The sequence below is a fragment of the Lontra canadensis genome, unplaced genomic scaffold (assembly GCF_010015895.1).
Source record: "Lontra canadensis isolate GAN:19392208 unplaced genomic scaffold, GSC_riverotter_1.0 scaffold5, whole genome shotgun sequence".
Classification (NCBI taxonomy): Eukaryota; Metazoa; Chordata; class Mammalia; order Carnivora; family Mustelidae; genus Lontra; species Lontra canadensis.
The window spans coordinates 33433621-33453800 of NW_022630999.1; the positions used below are offsets into that span (position 1 = coordinate 33433621).

Below are 20180 nucleotides of genomic sequence, written 5' to 3' on the forward strand. Positions count from 1 at the left end.
ATTCTTGTTGCCAGAAAACTCTGCCCTCCAGCTCCTACTTGCTCCTACTTAGTAAAGTGACAGTGTTGACAAGTGTATTGGCTACATTCCCTGGACAGGTGGGCTGCTTAACCACCTTTGGGGTCTCTCTAAACCTGTCTTTGTGATAATCTAAAAATTTCAAGTGAAAATCCCTCATGTTTCCACGCCCCTTTGAGCTCCCTTGTCCCAACATGTGTCCTCAGACATCATATTCAGACCCCAGGTGTTGCTACTTTTCCACCCTGACTTTCTTCTCGTCCTCTTCCTTGTCTTTTGTATCTTCTTTCCCCTCCTTTTCCTTCTTTTTCCTTTCCTCTCATCATGGCCTTCATGACTGTCACCAAATAAACTTCGGTTAGGTACTAATCTGTTAAATACACTATAATGATCCATTTTAAATGCTTTCTGGGATGCGGGCATGTTCAATGTGTCTTCCATATAGTTGAATTTATGCTTACCCATTTGTAGTGGATCATTTTCAGACACATTTAGCCAGCTGTCCCTTTGACATCTCCATTTGAACATCTTATGGGTACTCGAACTCAACATTTCCAAAGCTGTATTCATTCTGTTCATGAAAACCTTCTCCTCTTCTCTTCTCTTATTTTTCTGCCAGTCATTTGGAACTAGCCTGCAAATTTTCTTGTGCCTCATTTTTCACTTTCAGTCGATCACTAAGGCCTTTGAATCTTCTTGTATATGCCTTGAATTTGTTCACTTCTCTCTATCTTTGCCACTTACATCCTGGTCCCATACACCTCCGTGCCCTTTATGATGCTTGGCATTTGTTAGGTGCTCCATAAATATTTGTTTGCATGAAAAATAAATGAAGGTACCATGTAAGGACAAGCATGCAGTCCTAAACCCTCTTCCATTTGTAGTTTTTATGTTTTGCATAGGCACAAGACACATTCAAAGGAACTGAAGCCATTAGCTTTTCTTGGGTTCTTTGCAGAGTTAAAATTCCACAGTTTGATGTCAAAAGCAGCTAAATACTACTAAACTTGAATGTAGACCATTAACTCAGTATGAAAAATTTCTTTAAAAATTTAGTAGCAGGAAACCCTGTGTTTCTCTTGCTGAATTAGTTCTCTTCTACCTTAATGACCAACAAACTCTAGAACTTGGGTGATTTCCTCTATTGTGCTGAGAGTTTATCACACTAGTGGACAGCTACATTTTAAGGGCACCTCAGCCCTTATGTTAACTTTTACATTGGTATGTCATCTTCTTTCTTTTTCTTTTTTTTTTTTTCTCTTTTTGGAGTAAGGTAGCCTGGGAAGAAATATATATAACTAATAATAAACATATCAACATGCCATGCCCAAAATAAAATATTAATGTCAGTTTCATAGGCCTACAGTTTGAGGTTCATAGGCATACAGTTTGAGGCAGGGACTGAGCATAATTGGAAATACAGTGCGTTTCATTGTATGTATTTTTTATACTATTCCTATCAATTGACTGGTTCTTTTCTTTATTATACTTGGACTGCCCTGAGGGTAAAGACCATATATTGTCCTCCTTTTGTACAGAAAGCTTATTACATGTTGTTGACTGATATTTATTCTGTTTACTTTCTCCTTTCTCATATCTTAGCCAGGTTTCCTTTTCATTGGCTTCAGAGTCCAAACGGGATCTCTTTGATCCACTCATTAAAATATTGGGCCTATGTATGTGATTCATTTCTTAAATCACTCTTTCGCTTTAGGCCTTCCAGGGGAGGGCTCACGGGGACGCTGTTGCAGGAATGGAAAAACTAAGCAGGCAAAAGCCCTGTCTCTGTTCTCTACCTTCTTAGCTGAGTGCTTTTAGAAAAGAAGAGGCCAGAGGAAAAATTCTCCCCATTTCCACTTTTATTTGTGGGGGGCAAAAGGCAGTGATTCCCCCCACCCTTCTTTGAAGTTTGCTTCTAATTATTCAGCTTGTTTGAAATATATTACACTTCTCTGTTTTCCCTTTGTAATGAGCAACACTGGATTTTAAATGTGTAGGGCTGTAAATGAGAGGGGCCCCAGCCTTCTCTCCTCTGGAGCCGTTATGGGGAAGGTGAGAGGAAGAGAGAATCAGATGATGATTAGGGACAATTACACAACCATTCCATTTTGCTAATGCTTGAATCCAGGAGAATTTTCTCATTTAATTCTCTGAAATGAAGGGCCCCACTGTTAGCCTTAAAATGTAAACAAGAGGCTTTTGAAGTGTGCTTTTCCCAGAAATGGAATGCTGGCTGCTCATATTGATCCAAAACATTGCTGTTGGTTTTTGTTCTTCTTGGTATTCATACGTTTTGTGATGGCAGCAATACAGGACTGCTCAGGGGGCGGCTTGAGGATTGCGGGCAAGTGGCATTATTATTCTAAGTTGCAAACAGAAATGTAAAAGGATGTTCAGAAAAAGCTTACCTGAGCTCTCTTCTAGTCTCTCCACACACAAAAGGGAACATAAAAATCCAAGGCGTATATCCCAATCATTTCAATTTATATCCACCTCTTCGAACGCAGTCCTCCGAGTTTGGTATTTCAGACAGCAGTGCACTTTGTTTGAATGATACAGGTAATAGCTTCGAATCCATTTCATTCCAGCATGCCTGGTGCAGGCGTTTTGTCAAGTATAGATGTCGGCTGCAGCTGAAGGAAACTGAAGTTCCCATGTGCTTTTCTTTGGATCCTAAAACCTTTAGGCGTAACATCAGATCCCCACACCTTACTAAATAACTACAACTGAATTTGTATGATGTCTTATTTGGGTCCTCTTAGGAATTAGGCATTTTAATCCCCAGTTTTAGAGGAAGGGAGGTAAAATGACCTATCTGAGGCTACACAGCCTAGCAGCACTGAGGCTAGGACCCAGATCTAAGTCTCTGGACCCTTGATCCAGAGTTCTGTCCACTTCCCATCGTTGCCTCTGTGATGGGGTAAACCCAAGAATGGGAAGGTATTGTCAGAAGGGCTGCTCAGGGAAGGTGGGGAAAGGAAGAAGCACACATACTTTTCTGCTCCTTAAACATCCCTTCCCCAGCCCCCAGCTACTGTCACTTGGTTTCTTCAAGGACAGCACCAAGTAATAAATATTGCAATAACTCGACACTAAATGGGGTTCTGATTCTGAGAGTTACCCTCAGTAGGCAGACAGGGCTCCCTCTCTGAAATCAGCAAACACTCATTCATTCATCTAACACTTATTAGGATCCTACTGTGTGACAAGATTGTTCCAGGAACTGTAGGAAACAGGACTTGATTGAGATTAGATATCTCGCTCCAGGCTCTCACTGTCTTCTAGGAAAAGGCAGTGAATGGTTTGAAAGTCATGATTGCTCTTTGCTAACCAACTTTGGTGAGACGGGTAAGCTCAATCAATTGTAGCTCAAGAAATGGTTGGTTGAATTAACAAAATGAAAGTGAATGATGGAAGATTGAATCACCAAGCTCATTATTGTTTAGGATTCCAGGTCTGGAATTTGTTTGTTTGTTTTCTTCCCCTGGGACCATAACCCTTACTAAAACAAAACAAAACAAAAAACAAAAACAAACAAACAAACAAAAATAACCAACCATTAAACAAATCAATGGACCAGGATCTTGGACTTTCTATTTCAGGCCAGCTTGAGGGAGCTGACAAGTTCAGAGGGTGGTTGCCTCATGCAGGCAAAATCTAGGAGCTGGGAATGATTGTCTCTGCTCATGCACGTGTGAGTGGAGTTGGAATGGTGCTACCATTGAAGCCAGACAGGCCAGTGTTGGAATCTTGCCTCAGTTGTAGTCACCCTAGCTAATTGACCTGGGTAAGCGGCTTGGAGCTCCTAATTTCTCATCTGTAAAATGGGGATAACATAATATATGGAATAGGTTTTGGTAATGATTAAATACATATTTAGTGTGGTGCCTGGCACTGAGAAGGAGTTCAATGTATGTTGCCTGTCTCATACTTAATATTCCCCCTCCCATTCCCTTTCATTCTTAAGAGATTTCTGGATAAATGGTTTCTACCCTTCATTAAAACTTTTGTTATAATGACTCCTACTGCTGAGAAAATTCTGAGTATACCTCCGCAAATTAGCTCAGAAAGAGTTAAAGGTGAAAGAGTTCTTGGTTAAGTATAGAGTGAAATTCATGAAGCCATCGAATCCTGTTGAGTCTCGGAAGGGCCAGGGCCTGAGGTAAAGGGATTAAGGGATCTGTGTAGCATAGTGTGGAAGAGAGGCAGTGGGTCAGGGATGATAAGCCCTGGACGGGTGTGGGTGGTACTGACTGTTGTAATAGGTGTCCTAAGTGCTTATAAATTAATTTGAATTCCAGAAGTCACTGAATTAGAATCAAATGAGCACATGGGATGTAAGACACAGCTCTTTGCAGCCAAAAAGCTAACTTGACTCATTTCTCCTCTTGCATGAATTTGAAATGGAGCATAGTACTTTGATGGGAATCTTTCTTTAATGATGGCCCAGATTATCCATATAAAGGCCACTTGGTTCCACCCCAAGCTTTTCCATTTGCTTCTCCTTCCATTAGTCAGGGTTAGGAGGTGGGAGAGACAGTCTTATAACAGGCCGAGCTATACTCATCTGGTGTGACACTGTGAATGTAATTGTTCTAAGCGTTAGGGACAAATCAAATTTGGGGTCATGACTCAATTGGCCACGTCTGCACCTTTATTTTCCTAAAAGCACTTTCTGTGGAGCTGGATTATGGTTTAATGAGTGAGCTGGCTGAGGGGAGGCGGGTCAGCAGTGGAACTGAAAATGATCTCAGAAAGTGCAAAAAGGGGTAAGTGAGAGAGGTACATGTCAGAACAGACCAATTATGCCCTAAAAGCTTGCAGAAGGCGCGATGACAGGCCACCTCTGTAGCCGCTTCACGCCATCAGAGAAATGTTGATGGGAAACTTTTCATTACTTGCGAGTTGAGGCAATGAAATGGCCCCCATGATTAGAGCCCACTTTAGTAAACCCTAAAATGAATCTATTATTCTCTCACTCAAATGTTCAAAACGCATGGGCTTGCACCTCTAATTCATCAGCAAGACATGTTAACTCTGCCCCAAGTCTTCCCACTTCTGTATGTTTCACGTGCTACAAACTAATCAAGCTTTCATCTTCTCTCCCCATCGCTGTTACTGTAAGGAGACAGGATAGCTCGGTAGATGTGAACGTGGGCCCTGTTCTAGGCTTAAATCGCAGCTGTGTGGTATTAGGCAAGTTACTGAACCTCTCTGAGCTTCAGTTTCCTCATCCACAAAATATGTATAATGATAAACTCTTCATACAGAGAATACCTCGTAAATAGTGAGGGCTCAATAAACATTAGACCTCTTCTTTCCCTCCTCAAAAAGCCTTGGGAGTGTTCTGCCTTCCTCTCTAGGCCTACCCCCAACACTCATAAAAAATATAAAAACAAACCCTGTTTATCTCTACCCAAGGGTGAAACTCCTCACCACGGGCCATAGCGTCTGATGAGATCTGGCCCCAGTTGGACTCTCCAAGTTTGTCATCTCGTTATTATGCTCCCCATGTTCTACAATCTGGCTACACTTGGTCCATGTGATTCCTTCAACGTGTTAGGCAAATTTCCACCCGAGGCCCTTTCACATGCTGTTTCCACTGCTTGGAATGCTCTCTCCTGAGATCTCTGCAAGCTGTTTCCTTCTTACCCTCCGGTCTCAGCTCAAGAATCTCCATCTCAGGGAGGCCTTCTTAAGTTCCTCAAGTGGAATGGTCTTCCCTGCACGCCCAGACTCTCCTTCTCCTTTTGCCCAGCTCATTGTCTTGCTGACAGCTGTCTTTATTTGTCATTGCAACATCAACTCCAGGGCTTCGTGCTTCCTGTGATCCATGAGCATTTTTGTGCCCAACAGCTCCAAGAGGACTTTCTCTCCCAACAAACTGACACCAGCTTCCCTGGGCTGTCCTTAGGCTGCTTGTCTCTGTGCTGGGAGCACTCACGGTGCCCATGGCTGTCCATCCCCAGGGCTGAAATACCCTAGCTGCTTTGTCCCTGTGGCCCCCACTGCTTCCAGTATTCACTTTCTGTGACACTTGCCTGCCTTTGCAGCCTACTTAGCCTCCTCCCCCTTGATGGTCCCACTTCTCCATTCCCCTTCCAGTGTTTTCTGGAACACCTCTTGATAAGTAAGTCACCTTCACCCAAACTGCATCTCTAAGTTTGCTTCTGGAGAATCCAACCTAAGACAATTATTATCCTTGTGAATTGTTTTTGATATCCACTAGAATATAACATCCAATAAAACAGTATTTGTTAGAGTAATTATTTGATCTCTCCCTCTTTCTCTCTCTCTCCATATCTCCATATCTATATATCTATATCTATATAGATATAGACATAAATATCTAAGACATAAATAGATAACATGTAGATTACCAGAACTTACAAATTATATTTATAATCAGTGTGACTTTTTTGGGACACAAATATACATCCTCTTAATTCCAGCAACAATAAATCTATCTACCTGTCCTGTCATCACTATGTTTCTGAATGGTCAGTTTCAACTTCTTATAGGGCATTTTCTTACAGGTTTAGTGCAATGTCATGTCTCATGTTAGATATAAAGGATATGTGGTAAAAGCAATAGCTGGGATTGAAAGTGAAATGGGTATCTCCAATAAAGTTCTGGAAGTATATTTCTTCTTAAGCATTCACCCCTCTAAGATACCTAAGGAGAATTTTTTTACAGTTGCTGAGTTCTGAAATCTCCAAATAGGCTGTGTTTGTTTAGCTGGGGAGACATATTTTGGCCCTCAAGGTCCATAAAGTAAGGACGTGTATCATAGCAGATGCAGGCTGGAGGGGGAGTGAGGGACAATTCTGGATATTGTAATTAGGTGTGCTTTCAGGGAGGTAAGAAAAGTGAATCATGAGTTGCAGCTGAAGAATGTGGGGGGAAAATGCTAGTAGAGTTGTAAGAGGCTTGTAACCTGATCCAGAATATGAAGTCTGTGGGTAGTTATTGATTTCCCAGTGGGTGGAATTACTTTTCTTTGTGACACACTGGCTGGAGGAGGGAGGTTGTGAGAACAAATTGTTATCTGTCAGAGGAGTTGTGTGTGGAGGTCCTCCTCCATGTCCAGCTGATCTAACCGCATGGCCTCTGACACCTGAGAACGGTCCCCAACCAAACAGACAAAAGCACTGAGCCAAGTTTGCATTGCTCAGCCTGCCTAGGGAGAATTTGGGGCTTCAATTAGGCATTTTATCTGTTTGCCAAAAGGGCTGTGGGGAGGACAGGACAAGCCTTGATAACCACAAGCTCCTCACAGTCTCCCATGAGGACTGAGCTGAGCTGAATTCACCTTTTGGTCAATAGGAACTTGGCTAAAGCAGAATGAGTTTCACCTTAAAGCCTGTAAAATATGGAATGGGTTTGAAGAATCAATTAACCTGTGTTGGTGACAAAGTAAGGGGCTGGCTATGAAACTCCAAGTGAAGGATGCAATAGACAGGTTTAGACACGGGGTAACTACACTGAGGATGTGACCAAGCCCAACATGGACACCTTGCTTGAGTTTAACCCTTCTCCCTCTGGTGAGAGCAGGGCTCCCAAGTCTTCTCATGTCTCTCCATTCTGTTGGCAGAACTGGGATGCATCTGGGCTCGAAGATCCGCCAACATGTCTCTAGTGGAGACATAAGGTGCCAGTCTCATCTTCATACATTTCATGAGTGGTCCCTTTGGCTCCTCCTTACTCCACGTCCACTATGGGGCTTTTCTTTATGGATATCACATTATATCCAAAGACCTCTGCCGATCCTCTGTCAGGTGCATGGAGATTGGTGTGGGGCCAGTACTGAACCGGTACCTCTCAGAAAACCTTGAGGCGTACCCTTGCTACTGGTGACAATTTGCATTTAGAGTGTGGGGTAATTACGTCTTTTGTTTTCAGTTTGGGGCCTCAACTTCATTTCTGAGGTGATAACAAGGATCTCACTGCTCATCCCATCACACAATGACCATGTAGTGTGACAAATGATTAAGACAGAAGTTTGTGTGCTACAGGAGCATAAGAGAGGGTCACCTAAGACATATTGGGGTATCTGGGATGTTGTCCTGGGGGTTTTGGCATTTAAGTTACCTAGAAGGCAAGAAGTAAGTAAAAATGGATGGGATAAAAGCATTCTGCGCAAAAACTGAGAAGCCGGAGAGGAAGAGGCTGGGACAGCGTGGGAAGTAGAATATGGGGAAGTAGGAAGGGTTTGGTCACAAAGGACTTTCAACTATGCCACAGAGTTCAAAATACTTACCTTGAGGACAATTGGAAACCATGGAAGAATTTCAAGCAGCAAGTCCTGTGGTCAGGTTTGAGTTTGGGGGAAATTCCCGCTACTGAGTTTGGAAATGGGGAGATCGGTTTGGGAGACTTGGAATGGAGTGTGGAGAAGGCTAGCTTGAGGGCAGGATGGATATGACTTCATGGTGGACTGGCATTGGTTTCAGAGAGAGGAAGCAACTTTGTTTGGCCGACTGGGTGACTGGGTGCCTTCACTCTGAGACAGAGCAGAGGAGGAGTGGACCTGTGGGGGAAGACGCTGAGTTCTTATGTGGTTCTTAGGTGTGTTTCCCTCTGGAGCTGGGTTGGGGCTGTGGTCACAGATGTAGTTTTGGCCTGATGCATCTCAAGGTGATTTTCCAAAATGGAAAAAGCATCTCCATTTCATTCTTTCTATGGGGCTAATATTATGGACATGGAGGCAAGGGAAAGGACCTTCATATTTAAAGAGTCACTGAGTCTTGCAATGATTGCAAAAGCATATGACACTTCAAGAGAGCTATGGCTGCTGGCAGTAGCACCTTCTTCCATAGGACAAAACTTTCTCCAAGAAGGAAGAAACCAGAGCCCAGAAACACTACATCGGCCTCTCTGTCATCATGTCAACAAAAGAAAGCTCTTTTCTGTGACAATACAGAGTTGAATAGCTCTGCAGTTTCTTAAGTCCTGGTCCAGTTACAATTTGGGCTTGTCACCTGGTGGCAGACCTCCCAACCTTTGTCGGGTGTCACGTACCTGGCATGGGTTTGCAGATCTCTGATACTCACTGGCTCTGCTTGTAAAGATTGATTTAAGACGCTGGCAACATTTATCTTTTAGACCGTTTGTGTTTGTTTGCTTGACAATCAAGCCACAATTTAGAAATGCTACTTCCTGAAGCTCTACAGGCTAATATAATTTCACAGCTCCAATTACAAAGAAGAAAAATTATTTCATTTCACAACAGAGGAGCCAGACGTTTCTGAGAAATCATGGTTAATGAGAAGACAAAGTACTTTCTGAAAAGCAGGCCACGTTATTAATGGCCTCCTCAGCTAAAATTTTGCTGACTCTCAGCACCAGGAGGCTTTGTCTCTCGTGGGGATGCTGGGTTTTTGATAATCTGTGAAGGAGAGGACTTTCAGACTGATAGACCAGTGCTTCTGCCGGGGCCTGGTCTGGGGCGCCTACATCAGTAGTTCGTAAACAATGCAAGCACATCCACTTTCTTTCCAACTGGCAAATAAACCCTAGCTCTAGCCACTTCCTCTGAACCTGTGTTTCATGGGAATCATAGACTTTGGGATGAGGACTTAACAACCATTTAGCTTATCCCTTCATCTGACTCTTCCAATACCCTCTCACCATCCCTATCCATAGACCACTTAACTACTACTTAAATACTTGGTAGGGATGGAGAGCTCAAAACGAGACCATGAGGATCTGCTATTTTAACTCTATTTGAAGTAGAATTTAAAGTTTCTGGTGACTTCCCGAGGAGATCTACATTAACATCTAAAATCTCCCAAGTGGCCTTTTCCCTTGAGTTCTTATGTTTGTAATGGGATCTAACAGAAGGATCTCAACTAGAACATCAACAGAATGAACCTTTAAGGAAAACCTTGACCTTTGTTACCACACAGCTCTGTTGTATGAACAGTCCTAACAGGCTGTCACTCCCAAGAGGTAGAGGTACCAGGTTTTTCCCTATTTACTCCTGCTTCTTACTTGTGTTGGCTTTGCTGCTGCAATGGGCCAGTAACCCCTGACCATTACCTCCCACCACAGAATAGTGATTGCCGCTTAGGGAGCCTTCATTGAATGTAGTAGACCAGCTAAATGAATGAAGGAGTTAATTAACTGCCTGAATGGATTAACCTCTTTTCTGTCTTTACATATCTCTTTACATATCACTCTAGGCCCTGGTGATGCCATTTTACAGAGTTTTAAATTATTTTAATCTTGAGTCACAACAGGCTGTTTTAGACTAAGACATTGTCTTCTTATGCTTTAAACTCGGGACGGTTGACTATTCTTGATCTATTTCTTACTACCTTATTTTCCAGTCCTTTTAACTCTTTAGCTTCAACAAAAGACCAAAAGGTTGCTCAGAGGCTGGAACTTTAGAGGGGCAGAACCCAGCACTTAATAGTCTCATTTGTCATCACCTGGGCTATTGCAGTGGCATATGCACGGGTTTCTGCCCTTTGCAGGGTCTCTGCCCCCTTTTCTTCCTCCAGCTACCCTATATGTTGCAGGGACACAAATCTCCTTAAAACACATCTTTTGAGGATGCCCTTTTGGGCAGAGAACTGTGGGAGAGCAAGACTTTTTGTTGTGTTTTAAATTTCTTTTATTTTACTTTCAAAAATAACTTCTCAAAGAGGAAGAATTTACCATCCTCTTCTAACTTAGAGAACGCACAATTCTTAGCTTCCAGCTGGTTTTATTTATGACAATGTGACTGAAGGCAGAGTTGGGAAGTTAAGTTTCAGGAAGTTGAGAAAGTCATTCATACGATGGTAAAGAGTTTAGAACTTCAAATGAACTCACCTAGCTTTCCAACATTGAGCTTGCAAACATATACCATTTTCTCTAACAAACAAAAATTTCCCAAGTTACATGCCAGAATTCCTTTAGAAGATAATAGCTATGTACACTTGGGCACATCCTTCTGTTTCCTCTTCAGTGAAATGGGGAAATAGTGGAATTGACCTCCAAAGTCATTGGAAAGATTGACGGAGGTAATCCCCGCAAGACACTTAATACAGTGCCTGGCACATTGTAAGCATTCAGTATGTTAGCAATGGCAGCAACTGTTGTTAAAATTCCCTCAAGATTCAGATTTCAGGGGTCATTCTAATTAGGATCAGATATCTAGTCCCTGTCCAGAGAAGGGCCAGCAGCCTCATGAGAGTGTCCCTAGGCTTATAGTCCTCAGCAGGGTGGGTCCCCAGAGTGAAACCAAGGTGCTGTGCCAGGAGATGGTATAGATGTTGGGGTGACAGAACAAGAGATGTTTTCTACTTCATCCCACCTTTATCTTATTCTGTGTTCTGCCATTGCTCTTTGTTTTTGCTGCTGCTGATCTTTGTCAGATTCTAAGTATCTAATGGGTGAGAATCTTATCTTACTGCTATACTTCTGGAAGTATAGCCTTCCTCATCAACGATGTTCAATACCTGTTTGTTTTAATTGAATTAAATTGAATTAAAATGAAATCTTGGGGTATAGGATTTACATCTCATCTCTAGAAGCTGAGTAGATGGGTGGAGGTAATTTGAAAAATTTTGGGAATTATTTTTTGGGCCTTGGAAGCTTTGCCATTTTCAAGAGAAATACAGAAACAAAGCTGTGTAGGATTCCAGAACTTTCCAGAAATTTCCTGAGACAGCAATGCTAAGAGAGATACCTTTTTCAGTGAATATTTTAATTTATTTCAAATGAAAACCATTGTGCGTAAGGATGCAAGTAGAAGGCTGTTCACTTTTGTACTGTCTGTGCCAGTGAAAAATGTTCATCGCTAGGGCTATTACTAAATAAAAAAATATATCCATAATAGAGAATACTATACAACAACTACAAATGATTCAGTTGATCGCTATGTGTAATAACATAGAAAGTGCTCCAAGAAGGTGAGTGCTTCAATAGGTGACTGAAGAAAACTCAAGGTACAAATCAAGGCATAAGATAAGATAGAGCATAATCTCCTTTTATGAAAAGGACACAAAAACAAAATGACACTATATGTCTTATCCTGATACATATGTGAAACTATAAAAAGATCATGAGGGTTTATCATCACAGTATAATATATTTTACTTAAGTGGAGGCCAAATCAAAATGATACTACATATTTTATACTGGTACATTTTTAAATGCATACACATACATAAATTTTATATGTATGTATGTATATGCATATACATTTCTTTAACACACATATATATGAAATAAAAGAATTGGTTTCCTCTGGGGAGTGAGTGTTGGGACTGGAGGGACTAGAATTGTGAATGAAGGTCTAAGGAAATCTTAACCTAATTTTTCATAGTTAAAATTTTTATAGGGAAAACATATCATGAATTACTTATTTAATGAAAAATTATCTAGAAGGAAGGAAGGAAAGAAAGAAAGAAAAGGAGGGAAAGGAACTACAGAATAGGGATGCTCAAATGCCTCTGAATTGCCTCCTTCCCAGAGTGCCGGGACATTCTTCTTCCTGTCATCACCAAAGAACTGAAGGAGCTGCTGGAACAGAAGGATGAGATGCAACACCAGGTCCAGGAGAAGAAGTACTGTGTCGAACTACTCAACAGCATTTTGGAGGTCCTCAGCTGTCAGGATGCGGTGAGTCCTCACGATGATGTAGATGTCCTGGACTCAGACTAGCAGTGAGCTGATTAAGCTCTAAAATATTGATGCTGATGAATCGCAGTTGAAGTCTAAAGATAAAAGTCAATGGCTTGCTCAGCGGGCCTACTTTTCCAGTGACTAACCCCCATGGCTATGAAAGATGGCTTAGGGATTGGAGTTAAACATGTAGCATTATGTCACCATATTTCTTATTGGACAGGATTTCTCAGGGGGTAGGTATGGACATATTGCAAGCTTTTTAGATGATTTGTCCATTTACTAAAACCTTTGCTTGCAAAGGCCAGAGGGAGAGTTTCTTATGCCTACACAGTCAAGAAAACTCTCGTCTGTTTTTTTGTTTTAGCTGATTTACTTTGATTTTGTTTCTTTGGTTATCTCCTGCAATGATGAAAACAGTTAAGGCTTTTTCTGGCTGAGCACATTGCTCAGGCGTAGACTCTAGAGACAGGATGAAGAGTGGGATGGTGGTAGGGAGGTGGCTGTGCCAGTGAATCCAATGTCTATTTGGTTGACATCATCCAGAGATTAGGCAGCCACGGCACAAAAGAGAAAGTTTCAGGGGAATAAGTAGAGGGCTTCCAAAAGGTCAGAGAATGCAGAAGAGAGCAAGGGAGATAGATTAGTGGTAACGGTAAAGTTGTAGATTTCTTATTTGGAAGAGAAAGGTAATGGTTCTTGATTTAAATTAGGTTCATTTGGCAACCTCACCTTGTCTTTGTGTAATGTCCAAGAGCACTCCTTTCCTAGATGGGCTGGTTTCAGAGGACTGGGTAGACTTAAACAACCAAGTATTTTGTAAGTATTTATATAAGTATTTCCCCCCACCCCCTCTCCTCTCAAGAAAATGCTCAAAGAAGGGCTTTCTGGATGAACTATATCTATGATTGGATATCATTAGAAAACACTACAGAACATTCATTTTATTCCTTTACTGCTTGTATCCCTTAGTCAATGATTGTTATCAACTTCCTAATGTGTCTTGTCCTTTCCATTTTTTTCCATCCTAATTAAGCTTCTTATCTCATTACAAGGTAAATGCAGTAGCTTGACTCACCCATTCATTCATATATATGATACATCAACTATGTGACCGGCATTGAGGACACTCAAAGCCTGGTCTCTTTCCTTAAGAAAATCTATACAGATTATATAAATAAGCAATTGCAACATAATATAATGTCTAAATTTTATGGGTGCATATAAAATATACTGGAGCTACAAAGACTTTGAGTGTGTGTGTGTGTGTGTGTGTGTGTGTATTCATTTTTGTCAAGGAAGTCTTTTCAAAGGAATTGAAGCTGGATGTTCAAGGATGAATAACTAAAGATCAGAGCTACTACTTCATTTGCTGTTTTCTAGATGCCATCTATCTTTTCTCTCTGCTCACCCTGATTGGAGCTAAGGATTATTATTCCCATTTTAAAGGTGAGAAACCTGAAATTCATAGACTTAACATTCAAGGCCAGCCAGCAAATAAATGATATGGTCAAAAATCAAATCCAGGTCAGTCAGACTCCAAATTCTGCATAATCATGGGCATTAGAGATACAAGAGCATGGTCTTTCCCTCTCATTTTCTTCCTATCCTCCCTCTTTTTCTTGGGGGAGATGGAGATTAATGCCCAAAGGCTTGGATAAAGCAAGATTCATTCTGTGATGTTGTCATAATGGTGGTGGGTGTTTTTATAAGTGCACTCACCAACCAGCTGTTGAACTGGTTCCAGTCTTTGTTATTTGATCTTTTACAAAAAGTTAAGGGAGAGTTTGGTCTTACTCTCACTTGTACTATAGGAACATTAGAGTTGGCTCCTTGTTTCTCCAGAAACATCCTGAAGAATGCTACCTCTTCCTGTTGAAAATAATTTACAATATTTCTTACAGTTCAGTAATCCTCACATCCCTTTTCATGGGGATAAAATCCTGGATTTGTTGGGATATGCCAGTGGACCCCTGTTAGAGGAACACACTTATAATGGGTTATCTATTTCCCTGATTTAAGTAGAAGTTCACGGTTCAATTGTTAAGCAGTGCTCAGGCTCTGCCCATCCCATGTGAGCATCTCCTGGTGTTCTGTTCTGATGGGTTGCCATCATTTTGCACACTGGGTAACATCAGGCACTGGTGAGAAGAGCCTGCTGTCTCACATGCCCTGGGTACTAGGGGCTTCAAAGCTGAGAAGTGAGTGGGAAGCTCTGAGCTCCCCTTGGAGGATTGTGGCATTTGGACTTGAAGTGTGTGGGAGGTGTGGTGTCACTCTTTACTGTCTCTGAGTGCATTGCTTTTATAATGACTTCTGACTGTGGGCCCTAGCCCACCTCTTTCTTAGGTTGAGCAACTGTCTTTGGTGGATGAGTTATTAAATACTATTATTACCATTGAGTTTGGCATAAGATTCTGACGCTCTCACTGTTGGTGAGCTTCACAGCCAACCTCTTCAGCTCATGAAGATGGAAATCTCTCTTCTTCTCAAAAGGTTTTTCTTCCACAAAGGAGACTCTTTCAGTAGCCATTATTACTTTGAACCCAGCTAACAATCAGAAATCCCAAAGTATCTCATCTAAATCTTTCTTGTTCTGGCCTATAGAGGCTCTCCACTCTGGCTTCGTGTTTAGATCACCTGAGGAGTTTTTTTTTCTAAAGCAGCTGTGTCAAGGCTCCAGCCCCGCTATTCTGATTTAACTGGTCTGGGATTGGTGGGGCATCACAAGGACAACTTTACCAGCTGGTGGTAATAGGCAACAAGGGTAGAGGAGCACAGCTCTTGTGCAGGAAGTCTTAAACTTGAGCATGGATCAGTGTGACCTGGAGGAGCTCTAAAAACAGGTTTCTGATCATTTTAGCTGGAACCCGATCATTTATTTTTCTGACTTCCCAGGTGATGTGGATGCTATTGGGCCAAGGACTATCCTTTACTAACCGTCACTCTAATGTGACCTATTTTTTTTTTTTTAATCTTCAGTATTCACTGAAAATGAAAGACTGGTTGGACTCATCCTCAGTCCTTTACCTTCTTAATTAAAGACCCCTTTCCAGTGTATGAAATCTAGCGTTTTCCAATATGGCATTTAATAAACCATAAAATGGCAAAATCTTCAAGCACATTCATTTGTACTCATAAATTCATTGTCATGCAGTAGTGGGGACATGGCCTGTGCAAATATCTGACTTTGAAAATCCAGACCATCAAACATGCTGTTTGATTTCCACAGGCACCGACTTCTCAAAATTGGAAATTTGGAGGAAAAATTAAAAACCTTCCTAGGATAAAACTCCTGGATTTTTCTTCTGTTGTTTGGATCTTCTCTGCTGATAACAGCATAGCCATTCCCTTTTATTGTCACTTTGTTGGCACCATGGAAAAGCCTGTCTCCCCACCCAACTATAGGTTATATCTACCTGCAGGAACCATTGCTCAGGGTTGGAAACACATGTGGAAATCTAGAAATTATAGTGCAGCATGCCAAGCTTTCTTTTGGGAGGCATTGTGTGTTGGGGGATGGGAAAGGATGCTAGTCTTCAATTGATTGCCAATGTTTGAGTAATTATAGCCCAGCACAGCAGGTGTGGCATGAGGAAGCTCTGTTTTCCTGTTATTACCTTATTCGTTGTAACCCTGGGTGGCATATGACTCAGGGGGTGATGTCTGCCTTAGCCTGGGTGTTGATATTTTTTTAATGATAGTGTTAAATTCTCTCCCCCAGTTTGCTTGAGTTGCACTTAGCATATGAAAGGGACAGGCTCTAGTGAAGGGAGAAAGACCTGACTCCTGCTTCTGTTAACTCCTTTCTCCCCCTTCTAGAGCAAGGTTACTTGTCAACTCTAGTTACTTTGAAAACCTATTTTACACTGGCTTCGTTCTGTGCCTTGCTTGCTGCTGAGTAACTCATAAGATTTAATTTTGCGCCAAACCCGGAGGGAGTGTTTTTTTCCTTCTTCTTTCCATCTCTTAAAACAGCCTTTTTGTTTTTATGTTTCATTCCTCTAAGAGAAGAGTCATCATTTTGTACCCTGCTTAGCAATCACAAAGTATGTAAAGCTGACTCCTAAGCCTGAACAGGAGATGGGGTTGGTTATACCTGCTTCACGGAGGGAGAGAATGCCCAGAGTCAGCTTTTTAATTTTTTTAACGCTTTAAGTCCATTGACTAAATCTAGGAGGTTGTTAACCAAGGCACACTATTAGTCATGAACTGTTTGGGATTTCTGGTACTTTTATTTATCAACTTAGATGCTGGTAGGGAAGGCTTTTGCTCATGTGTTTTCTTTCGCCTGGAATGTCCTTAATTCCTATTCTTTCTATGCACCTAAAGTCCTAAATGCCTTTTAGGTTCAGCTCAGACAATACTTCCTTTCTAAAATCTTCTCAGTTCCATGCCCTCATAGTCTCGTCTCCCCTGCAAACCCCTACACAGAATCAAGGACTTCCTTCTCTGTGTCTTCATAACTGTGCATCCGGACTGATATTATTGCATTAATTGCTTGGTGTTGCACTTTCCTGTGTGTGTCCCCTGCCAGGCTTTGACCTCCAAAGCTCAGACAACAAGCCCTTGCTCCCCTGGCTTTGCCCAGATCATAGTTTCAGCCTCGTCTCTTGCCAATTCCTTCATTCTCCATCCTCCTGCTCCACTAAAATTCTTTCAATAACCCTCTTCCCCAGCCCTTCTCTTGTGTCCTAGGAGCAGCTTTTGCCTGCTCTGTCATGGCATCTGTGTTGTCATCTTCTGTGGACTGCTCTGCCTGTGGGGCCAGGAGTGCTGTGAGGACAGACACCAACCTCACAGGAGCTCGACTCTTCCCTGCCCACCTCCCTCACGATGCCTGGCTCACAAAACTCTCTATTGTAGGTATGTATATGTGAACGAATATGACTTGCCCAAATCAATGGTGGAAGCTGATTTCTCCCTTGGGTCTTCTGCTCTGAGTGCTAGGAGAGAATTCTCCTTTCTCTCTTTGAATTTCTTGGATGTCAGGTGCAGGGGTTGAATGAATCACCCTCAGTGTATAACACATTACCATCACTGGTATGGGCCAGGACCTCCCTTGTTTGTTTTTTATTTGTTTTTGTGTGTGTATGTGTTTCTTACCTTTTTTCCCCATCCCTTTTTCCCACTTTCCTGCCTCCCCCACCTGCTACGGGTGATTTGTCTATTGTGTTGAATATGCATGTGTGACTTAACACTCATATGCATACACACATACACACACACTCATGCCCCTCCCGTAAAGAGGATCAGACATTGACGTAAAAGGGACATCACATCAGCAGCTCCATTAGGGTTCCACTGGGTGGGGAAAGGACAATGGTAGGCACCAGGAGCAGTCGAGACTAGAGAGCATTCTTGGGCCAGCACTGCCCCTGACCTGACATGTGGGAAAGAAGTCTGTCATTGAGTGTCTTCTTCTGAAGTGCACCCCCTCTGGCTACCTTAGTTCTGGGCTCTCTGATAAGCCAGGCAGCCTGCTTGATTCAGGGTTAAAGGGAGGCCACTGCTGCCTCTTTGAATTACCATTTAATTCCCAGGAATCGATACCACCATGCAGAAGCAGCAGGGTTTTCTTCTAACCTATATGTTCCCTCATATTTCAAACAAAAGACAGGGAGACAAGGCTTGCAAAAATTCTTTTATCTGTGGTGCTTTCCAAATAGAGAGCAGCTAATTAAGCCCCCAAATTAAAGCTGACATTGATGCGACTCCTCCACCTTCTGCTATGTCCAAAGCCATTCCCTTTTTACCCTTTGCTCTTCCTCTGCTTCCATGGCATTAAATGTGCCCTTTCTAGGCCAATGGAATAACATTATGATGTCATGGATGGTGACATATGATACACTTTCTTTCCTAGCACACTTTGGCATGCAAAGCGCTCTGGCATGCATCACAACTGTTTCTGGCAACCACATGGGAAAGTAGGTTTTATCTCCCATTTTACCGGTGAGGAAACCTAGTCTCAGAGAGTGGCCAACTGGTCAGAGCATCAGTAAAAAGCAGAGCTTGGAGGGAATCCCCCATCTCACTCTCCACTCAACAACCTCCCACACACATTGCCTTCTGCTTCCTCACGTGTACACTTTACCATTTAAGAGCACTTTCTCTGGCTTCATCTGCCTGAGAGAGGTAGGAGACAGGTTTTGGAGTCAGGCTACATTCATGTATCCATCCCACAGATCCTTCTAGAGCTGCTATCACGGGCTATATTCTCTATGCTGGGGCCACAGTGATGAGCAGAGTTGGGAACACATCCTGATCCGCTTCTTAATGTGGGAGTCTTGGGAAGTCATCCCCTCTTTCTGTAAAATGGGGATGTTATTTCTCCCAGTGTGTCAGGATTAGGGTAAACAAGAACATCTGCGCAAACACGCAGCACTGAACCTGGCATATAATCCATACTCTGTACATGTGACTTTTTTCTTGACGTTCTGTTCCCCTTCCTTCTTATGCGCCTTCCAATTGTTCCAGGCCTGTAATTCTTTTAAGAAGAGTAAAGGGCCAAGTGGCCTCCTGGGAGAATGGCAAATTAGGTACTGAGCCTGGGGAGAACTCTGTACCCCATTAGCATTGACAATAGCCCTTGAGGCAGACCTGGTGGCAGCCAGAGGCTTTGGAGCCCTCATGGGCTCTACAGGAGGCTTGCCAAGAAGTTGCAGATGCTGTCGCTGGAGCAGAGCCATTCTCCACAGGGCATCTGGACCTCATATGGGTTCCTGAAGGGAACCCAATGTCTGGGGAAAAGTGTCATCCTGCCTTTTCAGGGGCTTCTTTGGGGTGTTCCAGAATTTCACTCATGGTAACTATTATATGCCATTGTGTGTTGGACCTGGTTCACACCAGCTCATGAGAACCAAGTGTTAAATTTTCAGGAATCTTGTGAGTTATTTGTTAAATAACTGCCATTATTAAAAATTTATATAAATATCTATAATTAAATAGGCTATATTAAAATCAAACATAATAAATAGATACTCAAAACACATCACTTCCTAATTATCTTACTAAACTTTTCTCTTATCTGTGTGCTTGAGATTGTTTACATCTGTGGTATCTACGACAGAAATTCTATTGAGGCCTCTTCTACTGCTGTCCATCTCTTCCCGACTCTCCGTTCAGTGATATCAGTCACAAAGGGAATCCCCATACTAAAGGGCTGGCAAACACTGTATACTCAGGCTTCTGATTTTGTCTTTCTGGAAAGTCATTTGATAAACACACACCAGCACACAACTGCCTGGGACTCAACAGAATTGCCCAAAACAATAAAAACCCCAAAGCACAGGGGAGCCGGTAGTGCACTTCTCTTCTCCCCAGCAGCCCTGGATCTGCTGTCTGCAACTTCTCATGGTCAAAGAGAGGTTGCTCCAGGAATGCAGCGATTTAAAGAGAAACTGAACACTCAACCTAGAGCAGACATAAATAAATATTTTCCATTTCCCATGGAATTCTTATTGACTAGTAATTCTTATTGACTGGTAATGATTTTTTCCCTAGTAGTGTTGAGTGTTTACATAGGTCAGTGAGAAAGAGCCCTGATT

The 20180-nt window shown here is 42.2% G+C and overlaps 1 protein-coding gene across 1 annotated transcript in view; it reads left to right on the top strand.

Moving 5' to 3' along the window:
• DOCK2 (dedicator of cytokinesis 2) overlaps nucleotides 1–20180 on the top strand; it is a 408294-nt gene that overhangs the window by 135113 nt on the left and 253001 nt on the right. The window contains 1 exon segment of the mRNA XM_032851775.1: nucleotides 12482–12630. Coding sequence (XP_032707666.1) covers nucleotides 12482–12630 — 149 coding nt within the window.